The 17,808-nt window shown below is 49.7% G+C and overlaps 1 protein-coding gene across 5 annotated transcripts in view; it reads right to left on the minus strand.

Moving 5' to 3' along the window:
• Positions 1-17,808, minus strand: part of LOC139250615 (electrogenic sodium bicarbonate cotransporter 1-like) — a 245,188-nt gene that overhangs the window by 145,007 nt on the left and 82,373 nt on the right. For 3 of the 5 annotated variants that reach the window (XM_070873015.1, XM_070873016.1, XM_070873018.1), the window contains exons 5-7: positions 15,652-15,812; positions 14,584-14,763; positions 4,867-4,943 (exon numbers count right to left, since the gene is read on the minus strand). In XM_070873015.1, coding sequence (XP_070729116.1) covers positions 4,867-4,943; positions 14,584-14,763; positions 15,652-15,812 — 418 coding nt within the window. The remainder of the gene's footprint in view (positions 1-4,866; positions 4,944-14,583; positions 14,764-15,651; positions 15,813-17,808) is intronic. The other 2 variants (XM_070873017.1, XM_070873021.1) reach the window with 1 other exon arrangement.

Raw genomic sequence — 17,808 nt, forward strand, 5'->3', positions numbered from 1 at the left:
GTGCAGACCAGCGTCTGACTGAATCTGCCTTGGGCCACGGCAACACGAGCATCCCAAATGGAAACTCGCGGGGGGGGCTGGGTCAGGTCCGATACCAACCCCATTCGTGTCCAAGCTGTGGCTTCCCATTGTCAGCGGGAACGAGTTTGAAAACAGCCTATACTTGCCAGCAAGTGGAAAATGCAAAATACAAGGTCACTACCAGGTCAGACTGGAGGCCCAACCCACGTGTCCCAACACTATCTTGACGGTCATTCCAATTGAAAGTTCTGGGCACTATGGATGAAGTAGGGTGGGAGGAGGCTCGCGTGGAACACAGACAGCAGTACGGACCAGTTGGGCAGAGTGGCCTGTTTCTGTGCCGTACGGTCTATGTAATACAGGCATCCCACTTTTCAATTTAGTTTCAATACTGCAAGTCCCAGGGCACTTTTTTTAAGGTTGACGTTCATTCAGTTTGTGCGCCCTCGCACCTGATCCTATTAAAGCCCCATAAATTGTTTAAATATTTACAAGCACGCAATGTCACACGCAGATCTGGAACAGAGGAGGCTATGGGGAGACCCTACTGAGGTGTATAAAATTAGGAGGGGCCTGGATAGAGTGGATAGGAAGGACCTATTTCCCTTAACAGTGGGGTCAACAACCAGGGAGCATAGATTTAAAGTAATTGGTAGAAGGTTTAGAGGGGATTTGAGGGGAAATGTCTTCACCCAGAGGGTGATGGGGGTCTGGAACTCACTGCCTGAAAGGGTGGTAGAGGCAGAAACCCTCACCACATTTAAAAAGTACCTGGATGTGCACCTGAAGTGTCGTAACCTACAGGGCTACGGACCCAGAGCTGGAAAGTGGGATTAGGCTGGGTAGCTCTTTGTCGGCCGGCGTGGACACGATGGGCCGAATGGCCTCCTTCCGTGCTGTAAATTTCTGTGATTCTATGAGATGCGTAACTGCTCCTGAACAGTTAAAGCTCTGAAACCACCGTGCCAATCGGTGGGGCTGTGTTAGTGACGGCTCTCTCTCTCTCTCTGTCTCTCGTTTCCGCACCAACTCCTCGCGCCGTGGATCCAGGGCTGGGGAATTGGGGGATTAGACGCACCAGTCGGCCAATGAGGTTCGCCGGTCTTCGTTTAGAAGGGACCAATCCCGGGCCCCTCAGCAAGCGGATCGGGTGGTGTTAACGGGGCTGACAATCTCTGGAGATCTGAAATCGCGAGCTGGCTGACCAGGTTTCCCCGTCACACACGACCATGAGCTGGGCTCACCAGCAAAATTGGACCCATGCACGGACCCCAATAATGTCCCCCTGAACAGCAAACTCCGCCCCCACACCCTGAAATTCAGACACATGCGATCGTTCAGCCTGTCCCGTCTTTCACACTGATTCTTCACACTTGTGGGGAAGAGCAAAACTCAGGGCCATCAATATCAGATAGTCACCAAGCAATCCAATGGGGAATTCAGAAGAAACATCTTTCCCCAGAGAGGGGTGAGAATGTGGAACTCGCTGCCACAGGGAAGGGTTGAGGTGAATAGTATCGATGCGTTTCACCATCATTGTAGGCGGTCCCTCGAAATGAGGATGATTTGCTTTCACGGCGAAAACAGATGAGTTCACAGGTGTTTCAATGAAGGACCTAGTATTCCAGATCCCGAACTACATCCTAAAGGGTGGAAGATACCTGTGGGTGGATTTTTTTAACGTGGGGTGACCGTTGTACACCAGCCACCACACGGGGCTTGACAGAGCGAGGTCTTGGTCCAGTGACAAGGGTTAACCAGGACGACTGGAGACCAGCTCTGCTGCACGGACCCAGTGTGCGCACATATCGCACAGTGTGGGCTGGGCCCGTGCTGCCCCTGGGCCCACGCCTCTCCTGGGACCCAAACTCGCACCTCTCCTGGGCCCTGGTCACATCCCTCTACAAACTCTCGCCGCTCCTTCGCCCAGACCTCGTCGACCTAGTCACCAATAAATCCAACGGGAAATTCAGGAGAAACTTCTTTACCCAGAGAGGGGTGAGAATGTGGAACTCGCTGCCACAGGGAGGGGTTGAGGCGAATAGTATCGATGCATTTAAGCTGGATAAACACATGATGGAGAAAGGAATAGAGGGTTATGTTGATAGGGAGAGATGAGGAAGGATGAGAGGAGGCTCGATTAAGGAATAAATGCCGGCAAGGACTGATTGGGTCGAATGGCCTGTTTCTGTGCTGGAAATTCCATGTAATTCTATGACTTTCTTTTGTCTTGCTTGGCAGAATGTTACTCGTGCTTCTGTTTAACAAGTTGTTTTTTAAAGGAAGTGAGTTGGCAATAAAGTAAGAGGGAGCCAGGTCCAGATCCTGCAAATCACAGTGTAATTTCAAACACCATGTCAATTAACCCTTCAGCAGGGATCCCTATTTTAAGACCAACAACTTGCATTTATATAAACCTCTAACGCAGGAAAGCATCCCAAGCTTCACAGCAGTGTTCTCAGACAAAATCTGGCACCGAGCCACATAAAGAGAAATTAGCGCCGGTGACCAAAACATTGGTCAAAGAGGGAGGTTTGAAGGAGAGTCTTAAAGGAGGAGAGAGAGTCAGAGCGGGAATTCCAGAGTTTAAGGTCTAGGCCGAAGGCTCGGCTGCCGATGGTGGAGCGATGAACATCGGGGGATGCGCAAGAGGCCAGAATTGGAGGAGCGCAGAGATCTCGGGGGGTTTGTAGGGCTGAAGGAGGTTCCAGAGATAGGCAGGGGCGAGGGCCATGGAGGGATATGAAATCAAGGATGAGAATTTTAAATTTGAAACAAATAATAAAGAAACATTGGACGGTAATTGCATGTAATAAAACTGCTAAATTAAGTGGATTTTGATTTTTTTCAATTTCAAGATGGATGCCTCAAGCTCCCACACTCCAATTCTCTCCTCAAATTCCTCACATACACAGATCACATCACAGGCCTGATCAGCACCACAATTAAAACAGTTTAAAAAAAAAAAATTCAGCAAAAATATCACAGCAATATAATTTTCGCTCTATCATTTATGGCTAATTTTTAACATGTACAACACTGCACCAACTCCAACAATAACCACTCCCTCAGTACTATACCAGAGTGTCAGTATAGATTATGAGCTAGAGTGGGACTTGAACCCACAACTCTCTGACAACGAACCAACCAAACCAAGGGGGCAAGTGACTGAAATGTGAAGCTGTCACGCTGGCCAAGGTTGGCTTTTCTTGGTTGTTCCTTAAGGCTATGCCCTAGTGAAATCTTCCTAATACCGTGTCAATCCATCTTCATGGCCCCCCCCCACCCCTCTTCCATCCTACTTGACAACAGGACACGAGGAGTCCTTCAAGCATCCGCGACATGTACTGATCCGATCAAAGTCAGCACTGAAAAACATAAGAATTAGGAGCAGGAGTCGGCCATTCGGCCCCTCGAGCCTGCTCCGCCATTCAATGAGATCATGGCTGATCATCGACCTCAACTCCACTTTCCCGCCCGATCCCCATATCCCTCGATTCCCCGAGAGTCCAAAAATCTATCGATCTCAACGACTGAGCCTCCACAGCCCTCTGGGGCAGAGAATTCCAAAGATTCACCACCCTTTGAGTGAAGAAATTCCTCCTCATTTCAGTCCTAAATGGCCAACCCCTTATCCTGAGACTGTGACCCCTGGTTCTAGACTCCCTAGCCAGGGGAAACAGCCACTTAATCTCTACCCTGTCAAGCCCTCTAAGAATTTTATATGTTTCAATGAGATCACCTCTCATTCTTCTAAACTCTAGAGTATAGGCCCATTCTACTCAATCTCTCCTCATAGAACAGCCCTCGCATCCCAGAAATCAATACAGTGAACCTTTGTTGCCTCTAAAGCAAGTAGGCACAGAGACTAAAACTATGCACAGTACTCCAAATGTACATAAGAACATAAGAAATAGGAGCAGGAGTCGGCCATTCGGCCCCTCGAGCCTGCTCTGCCATTCAATAAGATCGTGGCTGATCTGATCATTGACTCAACACCACTTCCCCGCCCGCTCCCCATAACCCTTGACTCCCTTATCAAGTAAAATTTTGTTTATCTCCACCGTAAATATATTCAAATGACCCAGCCTCCATAGCTCTCTGGGGCAGAGAATTCCAAAGATTCACGACCCTCTGAGAGAAGAAATTCCTCCTCATCTTCCTTTTAAATGGGTGACCCCTTATTCTGAAACTATGCCCCCTAGTTCTAGATTCTCCCACGAGGGGAAACATCCTCTCTGCATTTACCCTGTCAAGCCCCCTCAGAATCTTATACGTTTCAATAAGAACACCTCTCATTCTTCTAAACTCCAATGAATACAGGCCCAACCTACTCAACCTCTCTTCATACGACAACCCCTTCATCTCAGGAGTCAACCTGGTGAACCTTCTCTGAACTGCCTCCAAGCAAGTATATCCTTCCTTAAATAAGGAGACCAAAACTGTTCCAGGTGTGGCCTTACCAATACCCTGTACAGTTGGAGCAGGACCTCCTTACTCTTGTACTCCAACCACCTTGTAATAAAGGCCAGCGTACATAGAAACATAGAACATAGGAACAATATAAGTCAATAGGCCATTCGGCCCCTTCGAGCCTGCACCGCCATTCAATATGATCATGGCTGATCCTCTATCTCAACGCCATATTCCTGCTTTTTCCCCATACCCCTTGATGCTGTTTGTGTCTAGAAATCTATCTATCTCTCTCTTAAATATATTCAGTGACTTGGCCTCCACAGCCTTCTGTGGTAGAGAATTCCACAGGTTCACCACCCTCTGAGTGAAGACATTCCTCCTTTTGTCTTCCAATTGCTCACTCTACCTTTGTTGGCCAAGAACACACACCTGGTCCTTGTCTGGCTTGTCCGAGATGTCGTTCATGCTGCCTGTCGTCAGGTTGCGATGGGACAATCCCGGGCTGCCTGGAAGGGAAAACCGATGGCAGGAATTAAAACCAGAACACTCGCGGCAGTTGTCCATAGGAACCTGAGATCTCAACTGAGAGCAGAGACAGAAAGCGTGTAGTTGGAAAAACAGATTCAGAGAGAAAGAAATTAAAACTGCATTCCTATAAAAAGCTCTTTGTGGTTGTGGTTTGCAAGTCGCAGTACGCAGTAGGATTTCTTCCCCCCCCTCCCTCCCCCACCAGCTCTACTTTGTGGCCCGCGACAAGGGTTTGGGGTTTGGTTTCAGTCCCCTGGCTTGAGGTGGGCAGGAGGAGGAGTCGGTGAGGGACCTCTGCCATTTCCTGGGTCACCTGAACTTGACGGAGTGGGGCGGTCTGGCAGCAGGAACCCCACTCCCCAAAGATAGCTTGCCGTTTAGGAACTGGGAAGATCAGGAATTGCTGCCAGATTTTAGGGGCTTGTAGAGGCCTCTCTCTTTGACTTTGTGGCCAAAAGCAGGAAAGCATCTGGCTGAAGCTGTGGGAAGATGTCTGGAGGCGATGGGGACGGGGGGGGGGACGGGGGGAGACCCAAGGGGGTCGAAAGTCAGGTGCACTAGTAAACTAGCGCGCCTATGAGTTTTGGGATGGTATTCACCGCCGGAACTCCTGGTACGGTGATTAGATCCATTTTCAGGACTTTGACATTTTTTCTACAGGAAATGGATCATGGTGGGGGCGGACCTTAGACTCAAAGCCAGACTGAGTGGCTGAAAATGGGTTGGTGGGGTTGTCCGCCGCTGTCAATCAACGTGGTGACATCACAGCGCGTGTGCGTCACCACGCTCTCTCCCCTCCGTTAAAGGGGAGGGATTCAATCATTTTTTTATCTTTGGCCACTGGGCCACCAGGGAGGGTTTCGGCCGGGCCAGCGGCCTGGCACCCAAGAGGGGGTGAGGGACTGCCCAATGGCACAACCCGGGGGCAGTATTTTGCCGGCTGATCGGCAAGTCAGTGTGGAGATGGTGCATCGACAAAAAACTTGTTGGGGGCACCGCGCAGCGGGGGATCGAAGGATGGAGCTGAATGTCGGGAGCTAAGTATGTTTTTATTGTTTTAAATTGGCGGTGCAACTACTCGGGTGGGATGGGCTCCAGGCCGAAAAATCCCCCACCTGAATTTAGGGACGGGTCATCCTGTTGACCCCAGAGCGGCGGCCATTCGATTTTTAGGAGTGGCCGCCGTAAACGGGCGTTAACAGGTCTCTGAATTTCGGTGCCAAGGATTTCAGAAGCAGCTGTGGAGGAGTCACTCAGTAGCAGAGAACTTCGGCTGAAAACTCTCAACAAACGGTGCCAGTTGCAACATTTCACCAAGTGGTCGTCTTTGCAACTCATGAAGGCATCGTGCAACTTGGGTACGGTCAAACCCTGCACCTGGGGAGAATCCTGCCACCTGGGTGATGCCCAGGGCCTGATCTTGTTGCCCGCTGAATGTCCACAGCCAAAGTGAGACAAAAGGTTTGCTTCAACACAGACTGCAGATTGGCTGGTCTGGCTGATATTCCCCTGTGTCAGTCGAGAAGCAGCTCAAGGCAAAGATGTCGCGGGCGGTGCTATGTTAGCTGCAGCAGTTGGCCGAGAGACCTTGTGCAGGATGTGGGACTGTTCGGTCAATGCCTCGCTGGAAGGGAGAAGTCTCCTCATGCATTGTTCCTCTGAAAACTGCACATTGCTCGGAGTGTAATAACTTCCATTTCTACAGCGCCTTTCATGACCTCAGGACGTCCCAAAGCGCTTTACAGCCAATGAAGTACTTTTGGAGTGCAGTCACTGTTGTAATGTAGGAAACACAGCAGCCAATTTTGCGCACAGCAAGCTCCCACAAACAGCAATGTGATAATGACCCAGATAATCTGTTTTTTGTTGTGTTTCTTTTATTCATTCATGGGATGTGGGTGTCACTGGCAAGGCCAGCATTTATTGCCCATCCTTAATTGCCCTTGAGTGTCTCGCTGGGCCATTTCAGAGGGCAGTTAAGAGTCAACCACATTGCTGTGGGTCTGGAGTCACCTATCGGCCAGACCGGGTAAGGGCGGCAGATTTCTTTCCCTGAAGGACATTGGTGAACCAGTTCGGGTCTTTACAACAATCTGGTAGTTTCATGGTCACCATTACTGATACTATTCCAGATTTATTTAATTAATTGAATTTAAATTCCCCAGCTGCCATGGTGGGATTTGAACTCGGGTCTTTGGATCATTAATCCCGCGACATTGCCAATATGCTACTGTAAATATTAGCCAGGACACCGGGGAAACTCCTTTGCTTTTCTCCTAAATATTGGCCATGGGATCTTTCACGTCCACCCGAGGGAGCAGACGGGGCCGTGGTTGAACATCTTATCCGAAAGATGGCACCTCTGACAGTGCAGCACTCGCTAGTGCTCGAGTGTCTGTGAAGCACCTTGGGGCATCCTGAGGTTGTGAAAGGCGCTATAGAAATGCAGGTTGTCTCTTGGTCTGTGGGCAGGAGCAGCAGATGGTGTTAGTCAAGCAGCAGGGCGGGGAAATCGTGCCGGCGTCCTCTGGACCTCACATGTGTGCACGGGGCTCCCATTGGCTTCCAAGAGGAGGTCTACCCACCTGCCAGGATCTCCCCCACTTCCCCCAAACCCCCCAACGCCACTCCCCTGGAACATCAGGCAAGTTCTGAGATCGGGGCAAACTGGGCAGGAGGAACTAACGCTCCATTTCCCGCCCACAATCTCCTCAGTCTCAAGCACAAGATGGCCAAAATCGCCGCAGAATGAGGGAGCCTTACTGGAGTAGGTCAAAATACATCATAACTTGGTTTAATATTTAGGTAAACCCTTAGGGGCAGAAAAAAAATAATCTGTGCATACTGGTGATGGCACGACTTTATCCTAATGGGACATGGAACCGTGAACCTTTAAAACGCCAAAGTAAGGATCCTCGGCGAACTCCCATGTTTAAATACATTTGCTCGGAATCAGCACAAAGACAGCAGGATTGTGATTGGCTCACGATTACCAACGTTGATGCGCAGATGCCGTTTTATTTGCCGCAGTATCTCCCAGAGCATGTGTCCACACCCCCCCCCCCCCGGCCACCTTGTGAAGAGGAATGAAGCAAGGAGTTGTGGTCCAGCCCCTGACCCCCCCCCGCCTTTCTGGCCACAAGTGTGCGGAGAAACTTACTGTTGGGTCAACGCAATACCAGATCTCCTGGTCTTAAAGCCAATGTCATCGTGTCAGCTGTTGGTGCGTTTCGAACTTCGGGGGTGGAGCGGGCGGGGGATGGAGGGGTTGTGGAGGCGTGTGGAGGGGGGGGTGGGGGGTGTGTGGAGAGGGTGGGGGTGGTGTGGAGGTGTGTGGAGCGTGGGGTGGGGGGTGTGTGGAGCATGGGGTGGGGGGTGTGTGGAGGGTGGGGTGTGGAGGGTGGGGGAGTGTGTGGAGCGTGGGGTGGGGGGTGTGTGGAGGGTGGGGTGGGGGGTGTGTGGAGGTGTGTGGAGGATGGGGTGGTTGTGTGTGGAGGGGTGTGGAGCGTGGGGTGGGGGGTGTGTGGAGCGTGGGGTGGGGGGTGTGTGGAGGTGTGTGGAGGGTGGGGTGGGGGGTGTGTGGAGGGGTGGGGGTGGTGTGGAGGGTGGGGGAGTGTGTGAAGCGTGGGGTGGGGGGTGTGTGGAGGGTGGGGTGGGGTGTGTGGAGGTGTGTGGAGCATGGGGTGGGGGGTGTGTGGAAGGTGGGGTGGGGTATGTGGAGGGTGGGGGAGTGTGTGTGGAGGGTGGGGTGGGGGGGTGTGCAGAGGTGTGTGGAGAAGTGGAAGGTGGGTGTGGAGGGAGACGTGGAGGGAGGGGGGATGGGGGGGAGGCGGGGTCATTCTGCAGTTGAAAGCTTGCCGGGTTGGGGGGCGGGAGTAAGCCCCATGGGATTGGATGCAAATCCTGTTTTACGCCCCGCCCAACATTGGGCTCCATTGGCTTCAGTGGGCAGCCTGTAAAACTAGCGTTCCGCCCAATCCCGTGGGTTTCTCGCCCAACGAGTTCAGTAAGGGAAGCCCTCAGAGTCTCAGAGCAGGGTATCCTCGTTTGTCCAAGAATGGGACGGATCAAAACCCACCCAATATCGCGATAAAGTCTCTTTATAAGAGAGAGGTATGGTTCCCGTAGGAACAGGAGGCCATTCAACCCCTCGAGCCTGACCTGCTATCAATGAGATAATGGCTGATCTGTACGTTAACTCCATTGACCCACCTTGGTTCTGTAACCCTTAATACCCTTACCCAACAACAATCTATCAATCTCCGTTTTGAAATTTTCAATTGCCCCCCGCCCCCGCAGCCCCAGCAGCGTTTTGGGGGAGAGTTCCAGATTCCCAGCACACTTTGTGTGAAGAAGTGCTCCCTGACATCACCCCGGAACGGCCTGGCTCTAATTTTAAGGTGACACCCCCCTTGTTCTGGACTCCCCCCACCAGAGGGAATAGTTTCTCTCGATCGACCCCGTCAACTCCTTTAATCATCTTACATACTTTGATACTTACAGTTTCCATATTTACGAAAGGATATACTTGCTTTGGAGGCAGTTCAGAGAAGGTTCACTCGGTTGATCCCAGGGATGTGGGGGTTGACTTATGAGGAAAGGTTGAGTAGGTTGGGCCTCTACTCATTGGAATTCAGAAGAAAGAGAGGTGATCTTATCGAAACATTTAAGATTATGAGGGGGTTTGACAAGGTGGATGCAGAGAGGATGTTTCCAGTGATGGGGGAGACTAGAACTAGGGGGCATGATCTTAGAATAAGGGGCCGTCCATTTAAAACTGAGATGAGGAGGAATTTCTTCTCTCAGAGGGTTGTAAATCTGTGGAATTCGCTGCCTCAGAGAGCTGTGGAAGCTGGGTCATTGAATATATTTAAGACAGAAATATACAGTTTCTTAAACGATAAGGGGATAAGGGGTTATGGGGAGCGGGCAGGGAAGTGGAGCTGAGTCCATGATCGGATCAGCTATGATCTTATTGAATGGCGGAGCAGGTTCGAGGGGCTGTATGGCCGACTCCTGCTCCGAATTCTTATGTTCTTATGATTATAGATCGCCTCCTTAATGAGAGAATAAACACCTGAGTCAGATCACCCCTTAATCTACTGTTCTCGAGGGATTACCAGCTGCAAATGAACCCCAGTAGATGGTTATTGTTCGCTAGGGTTCCCCACTAGCCGAGGTCACGTTACCACCCTCCCTGCCCCCCCACTACCATTGCCTCGCTGGCACACGTTGGACTTACTGGGCAGTGCCATGCTCTGCCTGTGCAGGGCTCGGAGGTCTTGTTCCGAGCTTCGGAATGCCAGGCACGACACAGAGTTCTCGAGTGGGCTGCAAGCTTATTGGGGGCTGTCGAGTGCGAAATCAAGCGTATGCGGGGCAGCAGCAAGGCAAAAGTGAGAGTGAAAGAAAATAATCTAGCAACAGCAGAGGCAGATTCGATTTGCAGCAACAAAACAAAAGGACACTCGGTGTGCAACATAAAAGGAGAAAGGACAAGGGTCGTAGACTCATCGTTGGACATTATTGGAGGAATCGGCAGGTACACAAGACCAATACATCACCTTTAGTCTCTCACCATGATGGTCATCAAACTTTATCAACCAGAGTTGAGGTGTGCTTTGATCAAAAGCTTTAGTTTCAGTAATGTCCGCACATTTATTCCAATTCTATAAATATGCAAATTTATTCCAATATTTCAAATATGCAAAATGATCCCAATATTCCAAATATTCAATGGTGTGCACATTACAAGATGCAAATGAGTTCCAATATTTCTATTATGCAAAATGATCCCAGTAATTCAAATATGTAGGTGTATGCCAATATTTTGAATATGTAAATATATTGATATTTTGAATATGCAAATATATTCCGCTATTTAAAATATGCACATTTGTATGGGTATTTTAAATATTCAAACACATTCCAATATTTCAAATATGCAAATATATTCCAACATTTTAAGTATGCAAATTAAGTGGATATTTCAAATATGGAAATATATTCCAATATTTCAAATAAGCAAAATGATGCCAATATTTCAGATATGGTGAACCCACGTGGTGAATCTGGTTTGCTGGTACAAAAACACATTGGTTTGGAAAATGTCAATCACCAACATAATACAACTGACCTGTTCAATCCTGGTCAATAAAGGTTCATAAGCAAAATGAAGTAAGATGTAAAATATCTATTACATATCCTTAAGTTTTAAATTCAATATCACAGATGGATTAGTTTCGATACTTTGGGAAAATCTTTTAATGAAGATACCCGTGAGGTTATTCCAGCCGAACTGTAGTTTGCCTATATATAATCCGCTTTCAGCATCGCTCACTAAACAAATACACAAAGGATATGTAATATAAAAGCACATTAAAAATTCAATCCGATATACAGCATTGGTACAATCAAGAGTCCAAAGGTCTATCAGTGCACGACAGGGTAAAGCTTGCGAGGCAGATCTCCCGATGCGGAGCCTCGCTCGATGGGGAGAAGGGATCAGGAGAGGAGACTGATCCAACGATGCTACGCCACCCATCTGCTACGCTGCCCATGGGCACCCCAATTCAATTCTCCGATGCTGCGAATCGGCTGCCTCGCAAGACTTACCCCGATGCGAAAACACTGAGATCCAAACCACTCCACCACCAACTTTCCAAATGATTTCATGTATGGCAATCATACCCAGAGATGTTCTAGTGACTGACTGGCTTTATTGTCGGCTCAAGGCCAAGTGTTAGGCTCTGTTACACACTGCAGTGCAGTCCTGATCGGTGAATGATCATCTATATTACAAAAAGACTTGTATTTATGTAGCGCCTTTCACCACCATTACATCTCCCAAAGTGCTTTAACAGCCAATGAAGTACTTTTTTTTGATGTGTACTTACATTACTATTGTAATGTTGGAATCGCGGCAGCCAACTTGTGCACAAACAGCAACATGATAATGACCAGATAAACTGTTTTTGTTATGTTGATTGAGGGATATTATTATTCAGGGATAACTCCCCTGCTCTTCTTTGAAATAGTGCCTTGGGATCTTTTATGTCCACTTGAGAGAGCAGACGGGGCCTTGGTTTAATGTCTCATCTGCAAGACAGCACCTCCAACAGTGCAGCACTCCCTCAGTACTGCCCCTCCGACAGTGCGGCGCTCCCTCAGTACTGCCCCTCAGACAGTGCGGTGCTCCCTCAGTACTGCCCCTCCGACAGTGCGGTGCTCCCTCAGTACTGCCCCTCCGACAGTGCGGTGCTCCCTCAGTACTGCCCCTTCAACAGTGCGGTGCTCCCTCAGTACTGCCCCTTCACAGTGCGGCGCTCCCTCAGTACTGCCCCTCCAACAGTGTGGTGCTCCCTCAGTACTGCCACTTCAACAGTGTGGTGCTCCCTCAGTACTGCCCCTCCGACAGTGCGGCGCTCCCTCAGTACTGCCCCTCCGACAGTGCGGTGCTCCCTCAGTACTGCCCCTCCGACAGTGCGGCGCTCCCTCAGTACTGCCCCTCCGACAGTGCGGTGCTCCCTCAGTACTGCCCCTCCGACAGTGCGGTGCTCCCTCAGTACTGCCCCTTCACAGTGCAGCGCTCCCTCAGTACTGCACTGGAGCATCAGCCTAAATTTTTGTGCTCATGTCCCTGGAGTGGGACTCGAACCCACAACCTTCTGACCCAGAGGCGAGAGTGCAGTCCACTGGCTGACATACCCAATTGCAGCATTGCATCAGAATAGAAGATTATGTAAAATGTCATTTAAAAAATATATATATATTATAGCTTTATAGATTCTGAAGCTTTTTAAGGCCTGTGTAATTTGGGTTTCAAATCTTTTAAATGTGTGTTCTTCAAATACAAATTGCTTTATGCAATTAGTTGTTCAAACGAGAATTGGATAAATAATTGAAGGGTAAAAGTTTGGCCGGGCTGTGGGGAAAGAGCGGGGGGAGTGGGACTGATTGGATCGCTCTGTCACAGAACCGGCACAGGCTCGATGGGCCCAATGGCCTCCTCCTGCGTTGTCTGGTTCTACGATTCGAGATTGTCTAGAACACTGTGGTGGCAAAGAAACAACGAATTTCACTCCGAGGATTAGCCAGTCAATCAGTACTCCATCTGAAAGCCCTTATCGGTTTCCAAAATCACAGGACAGAGACAGAAACACTCATTTCAGGGGAAAAGAGGGGCCTCACTCCAAGTGTAAAGTTACAGCAGCGTCCTACGGGAGCTGCGGGGATCTATTTGGGGGCAGCGATAGCAAAGAAGTCATTTTTGAAAAGGTCGAGAGGAGGCTCACTAAGAAAGCAGGGGCAACAGGACCAACTGCGAAACAGTGTCGCTTTTAAGCAGTAAAACTGACCCAAACCGAAAGTGATATCAGTAAGGCTCTAAATCTATCCAAAGATGAGCGGCTCTTATTCACAAGCTTCTTTAAGCAAAGGTTTGCCGTTTTTGTTTTATCGTGACAGATTACATTTGAGCCAATTCGCACGCCTTGGTGCTTTTATGGGAACGGGACGGGAGGCGAGAGTGAGGCGGATTGTACATCGCCTGTAGCGGTTGGGATGTGCTGTAAGGCCATGGTTGAAGGGGCAGCCAACGTCTGTGGACCAATCACAGGTCAATCCCGCACAGCTACAGCCACCCAAGGCCATCTGACATGGCGATTGAGATGCGAGATTAGCGCACGAGGGGGCTTGACCAGAGGGATTCCCCGTGTGCGAAACCCCCCTCCCCTCCTGTTTATTACCTTCTTCACACAGAGGACGGTGGGAATCTGAAACTGGCTCCCCCAAAAAGCTGAGGGTCAATTGAGAATTTCAAGATGGAGATTGGCAAGTTTTTTTTTTGTTGGGTGAGGGAATGGAGGGTTACGTAACCAAGGTGGGTAGATGGAGCTTTATGAGGAAAGGTTGAGCAGGTTGAGCCTCTACTCATTGGAATTCAGAAGAATGAGAGGTGACCTTATCGAAACGTATAAGATTATGAGGGGGCTTGACAAGGTGGATGCAGAGAGGATGTTTCCACTGATGGGGGAGACTAGAGCTAGGGGGCATGATCTTAGAATAAGGGGCCACCATTTAAAACTGAGAGGAGGAGGAATTTCTTCTCTCAGAGGGTTGTAAATCTGTGGAATTCGCTGCCCCAGAGAGCTGTGGAAGCCGGGTCATTGAATAAATTCAAGACAGAGACAGACAGTTTCTTAAACAATAAGGGAATAAGGAGTTATGGGGATCGGGCAGGGAAGTAGAGCTGAGTCCATGATCGGATCAGCCATGATCGTATTAAATGGCGGAGCAGGCTCGAGGGGCTGAATCCTAGGAAATAAACTGTGCCAATAATTTCCATTTCTTTCCCCCTTTATCTGCAAAAACTGCCCCCCAGTCTAAAAAATCAGAGTCGCAGTGCCGCAGGACACGGGGGCGAAGGCCACTTGCGAGACTGGGAAAACGATCGATCAGTGGGCCCCATGGGGTTGGTGTTCGAGTGGATTTTCCATTCCCCAGTATGAGACCATACATGTAAGATGATGACGGAGGATGTTAGCGATGGGATGTACCACGGCGGAGAGGGGGAGTGAGAGAAGGGAGGTGACTGCGGCAAATTGGCGCCTGCATTACCATTGTCGGATGTGGAAAACAGCCTACTTGCACTGGAAACCGTCTTTCCGATCTCAGCCAGTGACCGTAGGTTGGATTTCTTCGTCTGGTGCCGGTGTTTGCGGAGCAGCGCATACGTCACTTTCTCCTTCAGCTCCGGTTTCAGCAGACCATTGGCAATCTGGTCGTCGATCATCATCTCTGTCAACACAAGAGGGTCAGTCGCCTTTGGAGGGAGGGAGTCACATGGTCTGGCTCAGGGGTGAACTTTTACACAAAGGTCACAGCTTAAAGCTCCTGATAGAAAGGAAGGAAGGAAGGGAGGGAGGAAAGGAGGGAGGGAGGGAGGGAGGGAGGCAGGAAAGGAGGGAGGAAATGGAGGAAGGAATGGAGGGAGGAAAAGAGGGAGGGAGAAAAGGAGGGAGGGAGGGAGGGAGGAAGGGAGGAAGGAATGGAAGGAAGGAAGGGAGGGAGGAAAGGAGGGAGGGAGGAAAGGAGGGAGGGAGGGAGGAAGGGAGGAAGGAATGGAAGGAAGGAAGGGAGGAAGGGAGGGAAGGAGGGAGAGATGGAGGAAGGGAGGGGGGAATGGAGGGAGGAAGAGAGGGAGTGAGGAAAGGAGGGAGGGAGGAAGGAAGGAATACATTTATATAGCGCTTCTCACATCCACCAGACATCTCAAAGCGTCTTAATGATGTTGGTTGAAGGATAAATATTGGCCCAGGACACCGGGGATAACTCCCCTGCTCTTCTTCGAAATAGTGCCATGGGATCTTTTAGGAATTTTCCAGAGTATTTTTTCCCCTATTGGCCCTGGGGGGTATTTTTGCTGTTTTTTTGCCTCTCCCAATAGATTACAGGGCTGCGGGGGGGGGGGGGGGGGGGGTGAGGAGGGAGGAGAGGTAGGAAGGGGAGGAGGGAGTTAAGGGGGAGCGGAGAGTAATGCCGAGTCACGATGCTCCAGCCCATTATTGTGGGGGGCAGGCTGGGTGGTCCAGTTGGTCGTTGCCTGCCCGTCGATTGCATATGACCATGACAGCGATACCAAAAATGCCCTACGGCTCGGTGGGGGTGCCAGAGGAGGAAGCTTACCTGTGATCTGAGGGAGCGTGCTGGCTTCCAGATCCAACAGGACTGTTCCTTTCTCTATACAGGTCCGGAGCTCAAATAAGCTGTGCAAGGACAGAGTGGCCACGTGAGGCTTGCTCCATCTCTCCCCACCCTCTTCAACCTTCTCTTCAAATTTGATCCACCTATTGAACAGGAAACGGAAGGATAAAAGAAAATGGCTGCACATCAGTGACCCCCCCCCCCCCCCCCACACACGTCCCGGCCAGATGATTGGGTAATTTGGCCACCCACCCCGCCCGTCACCGTTGTCAGTGACTGGGGTTGGTTGCCCACATATCATTTGTGTTGTGTAACCAGCCTCCACTCACTGCGTGTTGCTGGGGAAATATTAGCGTCCTCGCTCAGGCTAACAACCCCAGCATCGAAGCACTGACCACACCCGATCAGCTCCGCTGGGCAGGGCCACATTGTCCGCATGCCCGACATGAGACTCCCAAAGCAAGCGCTCTACTCGGAACTCCTTCGCAGCAAGCGAGCCCCAGGTGGGCAAAGGAAACGTTACAAGGACACCCTCAAAGCCTCCCTGATAAAGTGCAACATCCCCACTGACACCTGGGAGTCCCTGGCCAAAGACCGCCCTAAGTGGAGGATGAGCATCCGGGAGGGCGCTGAGCACCTCGCGTCTCGTCGCCAAGAGCATGCAGAAACCAAGCGCAGGCAGCGGAAGGAGCGTGCGGCAAACCAGACTCCTTACCCACCCTTTCCCTCAACGACTATCTGTCCCACCAGTGACAGGGACTGTGGTTCACGAATTGGACTGTTCAGTCACCTGAGAACTCACTTTTAGAGTGGAAGCAAGTCTTCCTCGATTCCGTGGGACTGCCTATGATGAGGATGATTGCTGCAGTTTGGGTCCCAAGTTCAACTACAAGCCCCGCCCCCACGCCCCCTGACTGCAACTCATTGGTTGACATACTGCAGTCAATATTCACTCTGTGAGTAAACACTGAGGGCCAGAATTTGGCCAGCCTAACGCACGTTTATTTCAGCGATATTTCCCCCTTTTCTGTCGTTAAAAGATACTTACCAAATTTGACAGAAGGTTAAGAATGGCGGTTTTGAAATATCGCTGAAAAGCAGATCGGCAAACATACAAATCCCCCCAAAAGACGACCGCCTAAACTTGGCCGTTCGGCGAATCTGTTATTGGGTGAAAAAACGCATGGGTAAAGCCCGCATTGTAGCCCCAGAAATAGCGGTAGGTATGAAGACCGACAGAAAAGGTAAGTTGAAGTTTTTATTTTAAAATTCTATTTCAGTGATTCATTACTGAAGTGTATTGTGAATATTTTCTGATGTTTTATTTTTTTGACATTTGCAATTTGTTTTGTGTTCTCTCCCCTCCCAGGGCCTGTATTTTTGGCGGTGATAGGCCCCGGGCTAAAGTTAGCGAGGACTGCGGTTTCCACCGCGAATCCTTCAGCAACGCCGATTTTTATCGACAGCCGTTATTTGGGGCCAAATTTACCCCCTTTAAAAAAAAGGCGAAATTTTTATTCTTATTTTTTTCCCCAAAAATGACGTTAAAAACCAAATATCAACAGCTGGCCAATTTCTAGCCCTGAGTGCCCAACCGATAGCTTCTTAACCAAATGCCATTCCTCTTGCGAACTCGTCGTTATTCAAAGTTTGCAGTCAGTAAGCAGCACAGTTCCAGTAATACCCACGCACATGTCAGCTAAGAATTTCAAAGAGATCTGACATTTTTTTTTAAATACTCTCGGGATGTGGGCGTCACTGGCAAGGCCGGCATTTATTTCCCGTTCCGAGTTACCCTGAGAAAAATAAGTCACTTGCATATATATAGCCCCTTTCATGACTTCAAAAAGGTTTACAGTCAATGAAGTACTTTTTGAAGTGTAGTCACTGTTGAAATGCAGAAAATGCGGCAGCCAATTTGCACACAGCAAGCTCCCACAAACAGCAGTGTGATAATGACCTAGATTATCTATTTTAGCGATGTTGGTCGAGGGATAAATATTGGCCCCAGGACACCGGGGAGAAATTTTCAGCGACTTTAAGGACTTTGGAAACATAGAAACATAGAAAATAGGTGCAGGAGTAGGCCATTCAACCCTTCGAGCCTGCACCACCATTCAATATGATCATGGCTGATCA

The sequence above is a fragment of the Pristiophorus japonicus genome, chromosome 2 (assembly GCF_044704955.1).
Source record: "Pristiophorus japonicus isolate sPriJap1 chromosome 2, sPriJap1.hap1, whole genome shotgun sequence".
Taxonomy (NCBI): Eukaryota; Metazoa; Chordata; class Chondrichthyes; family Pristiophoridae; genus Pristiophorus; species Pristiophorus japonicus.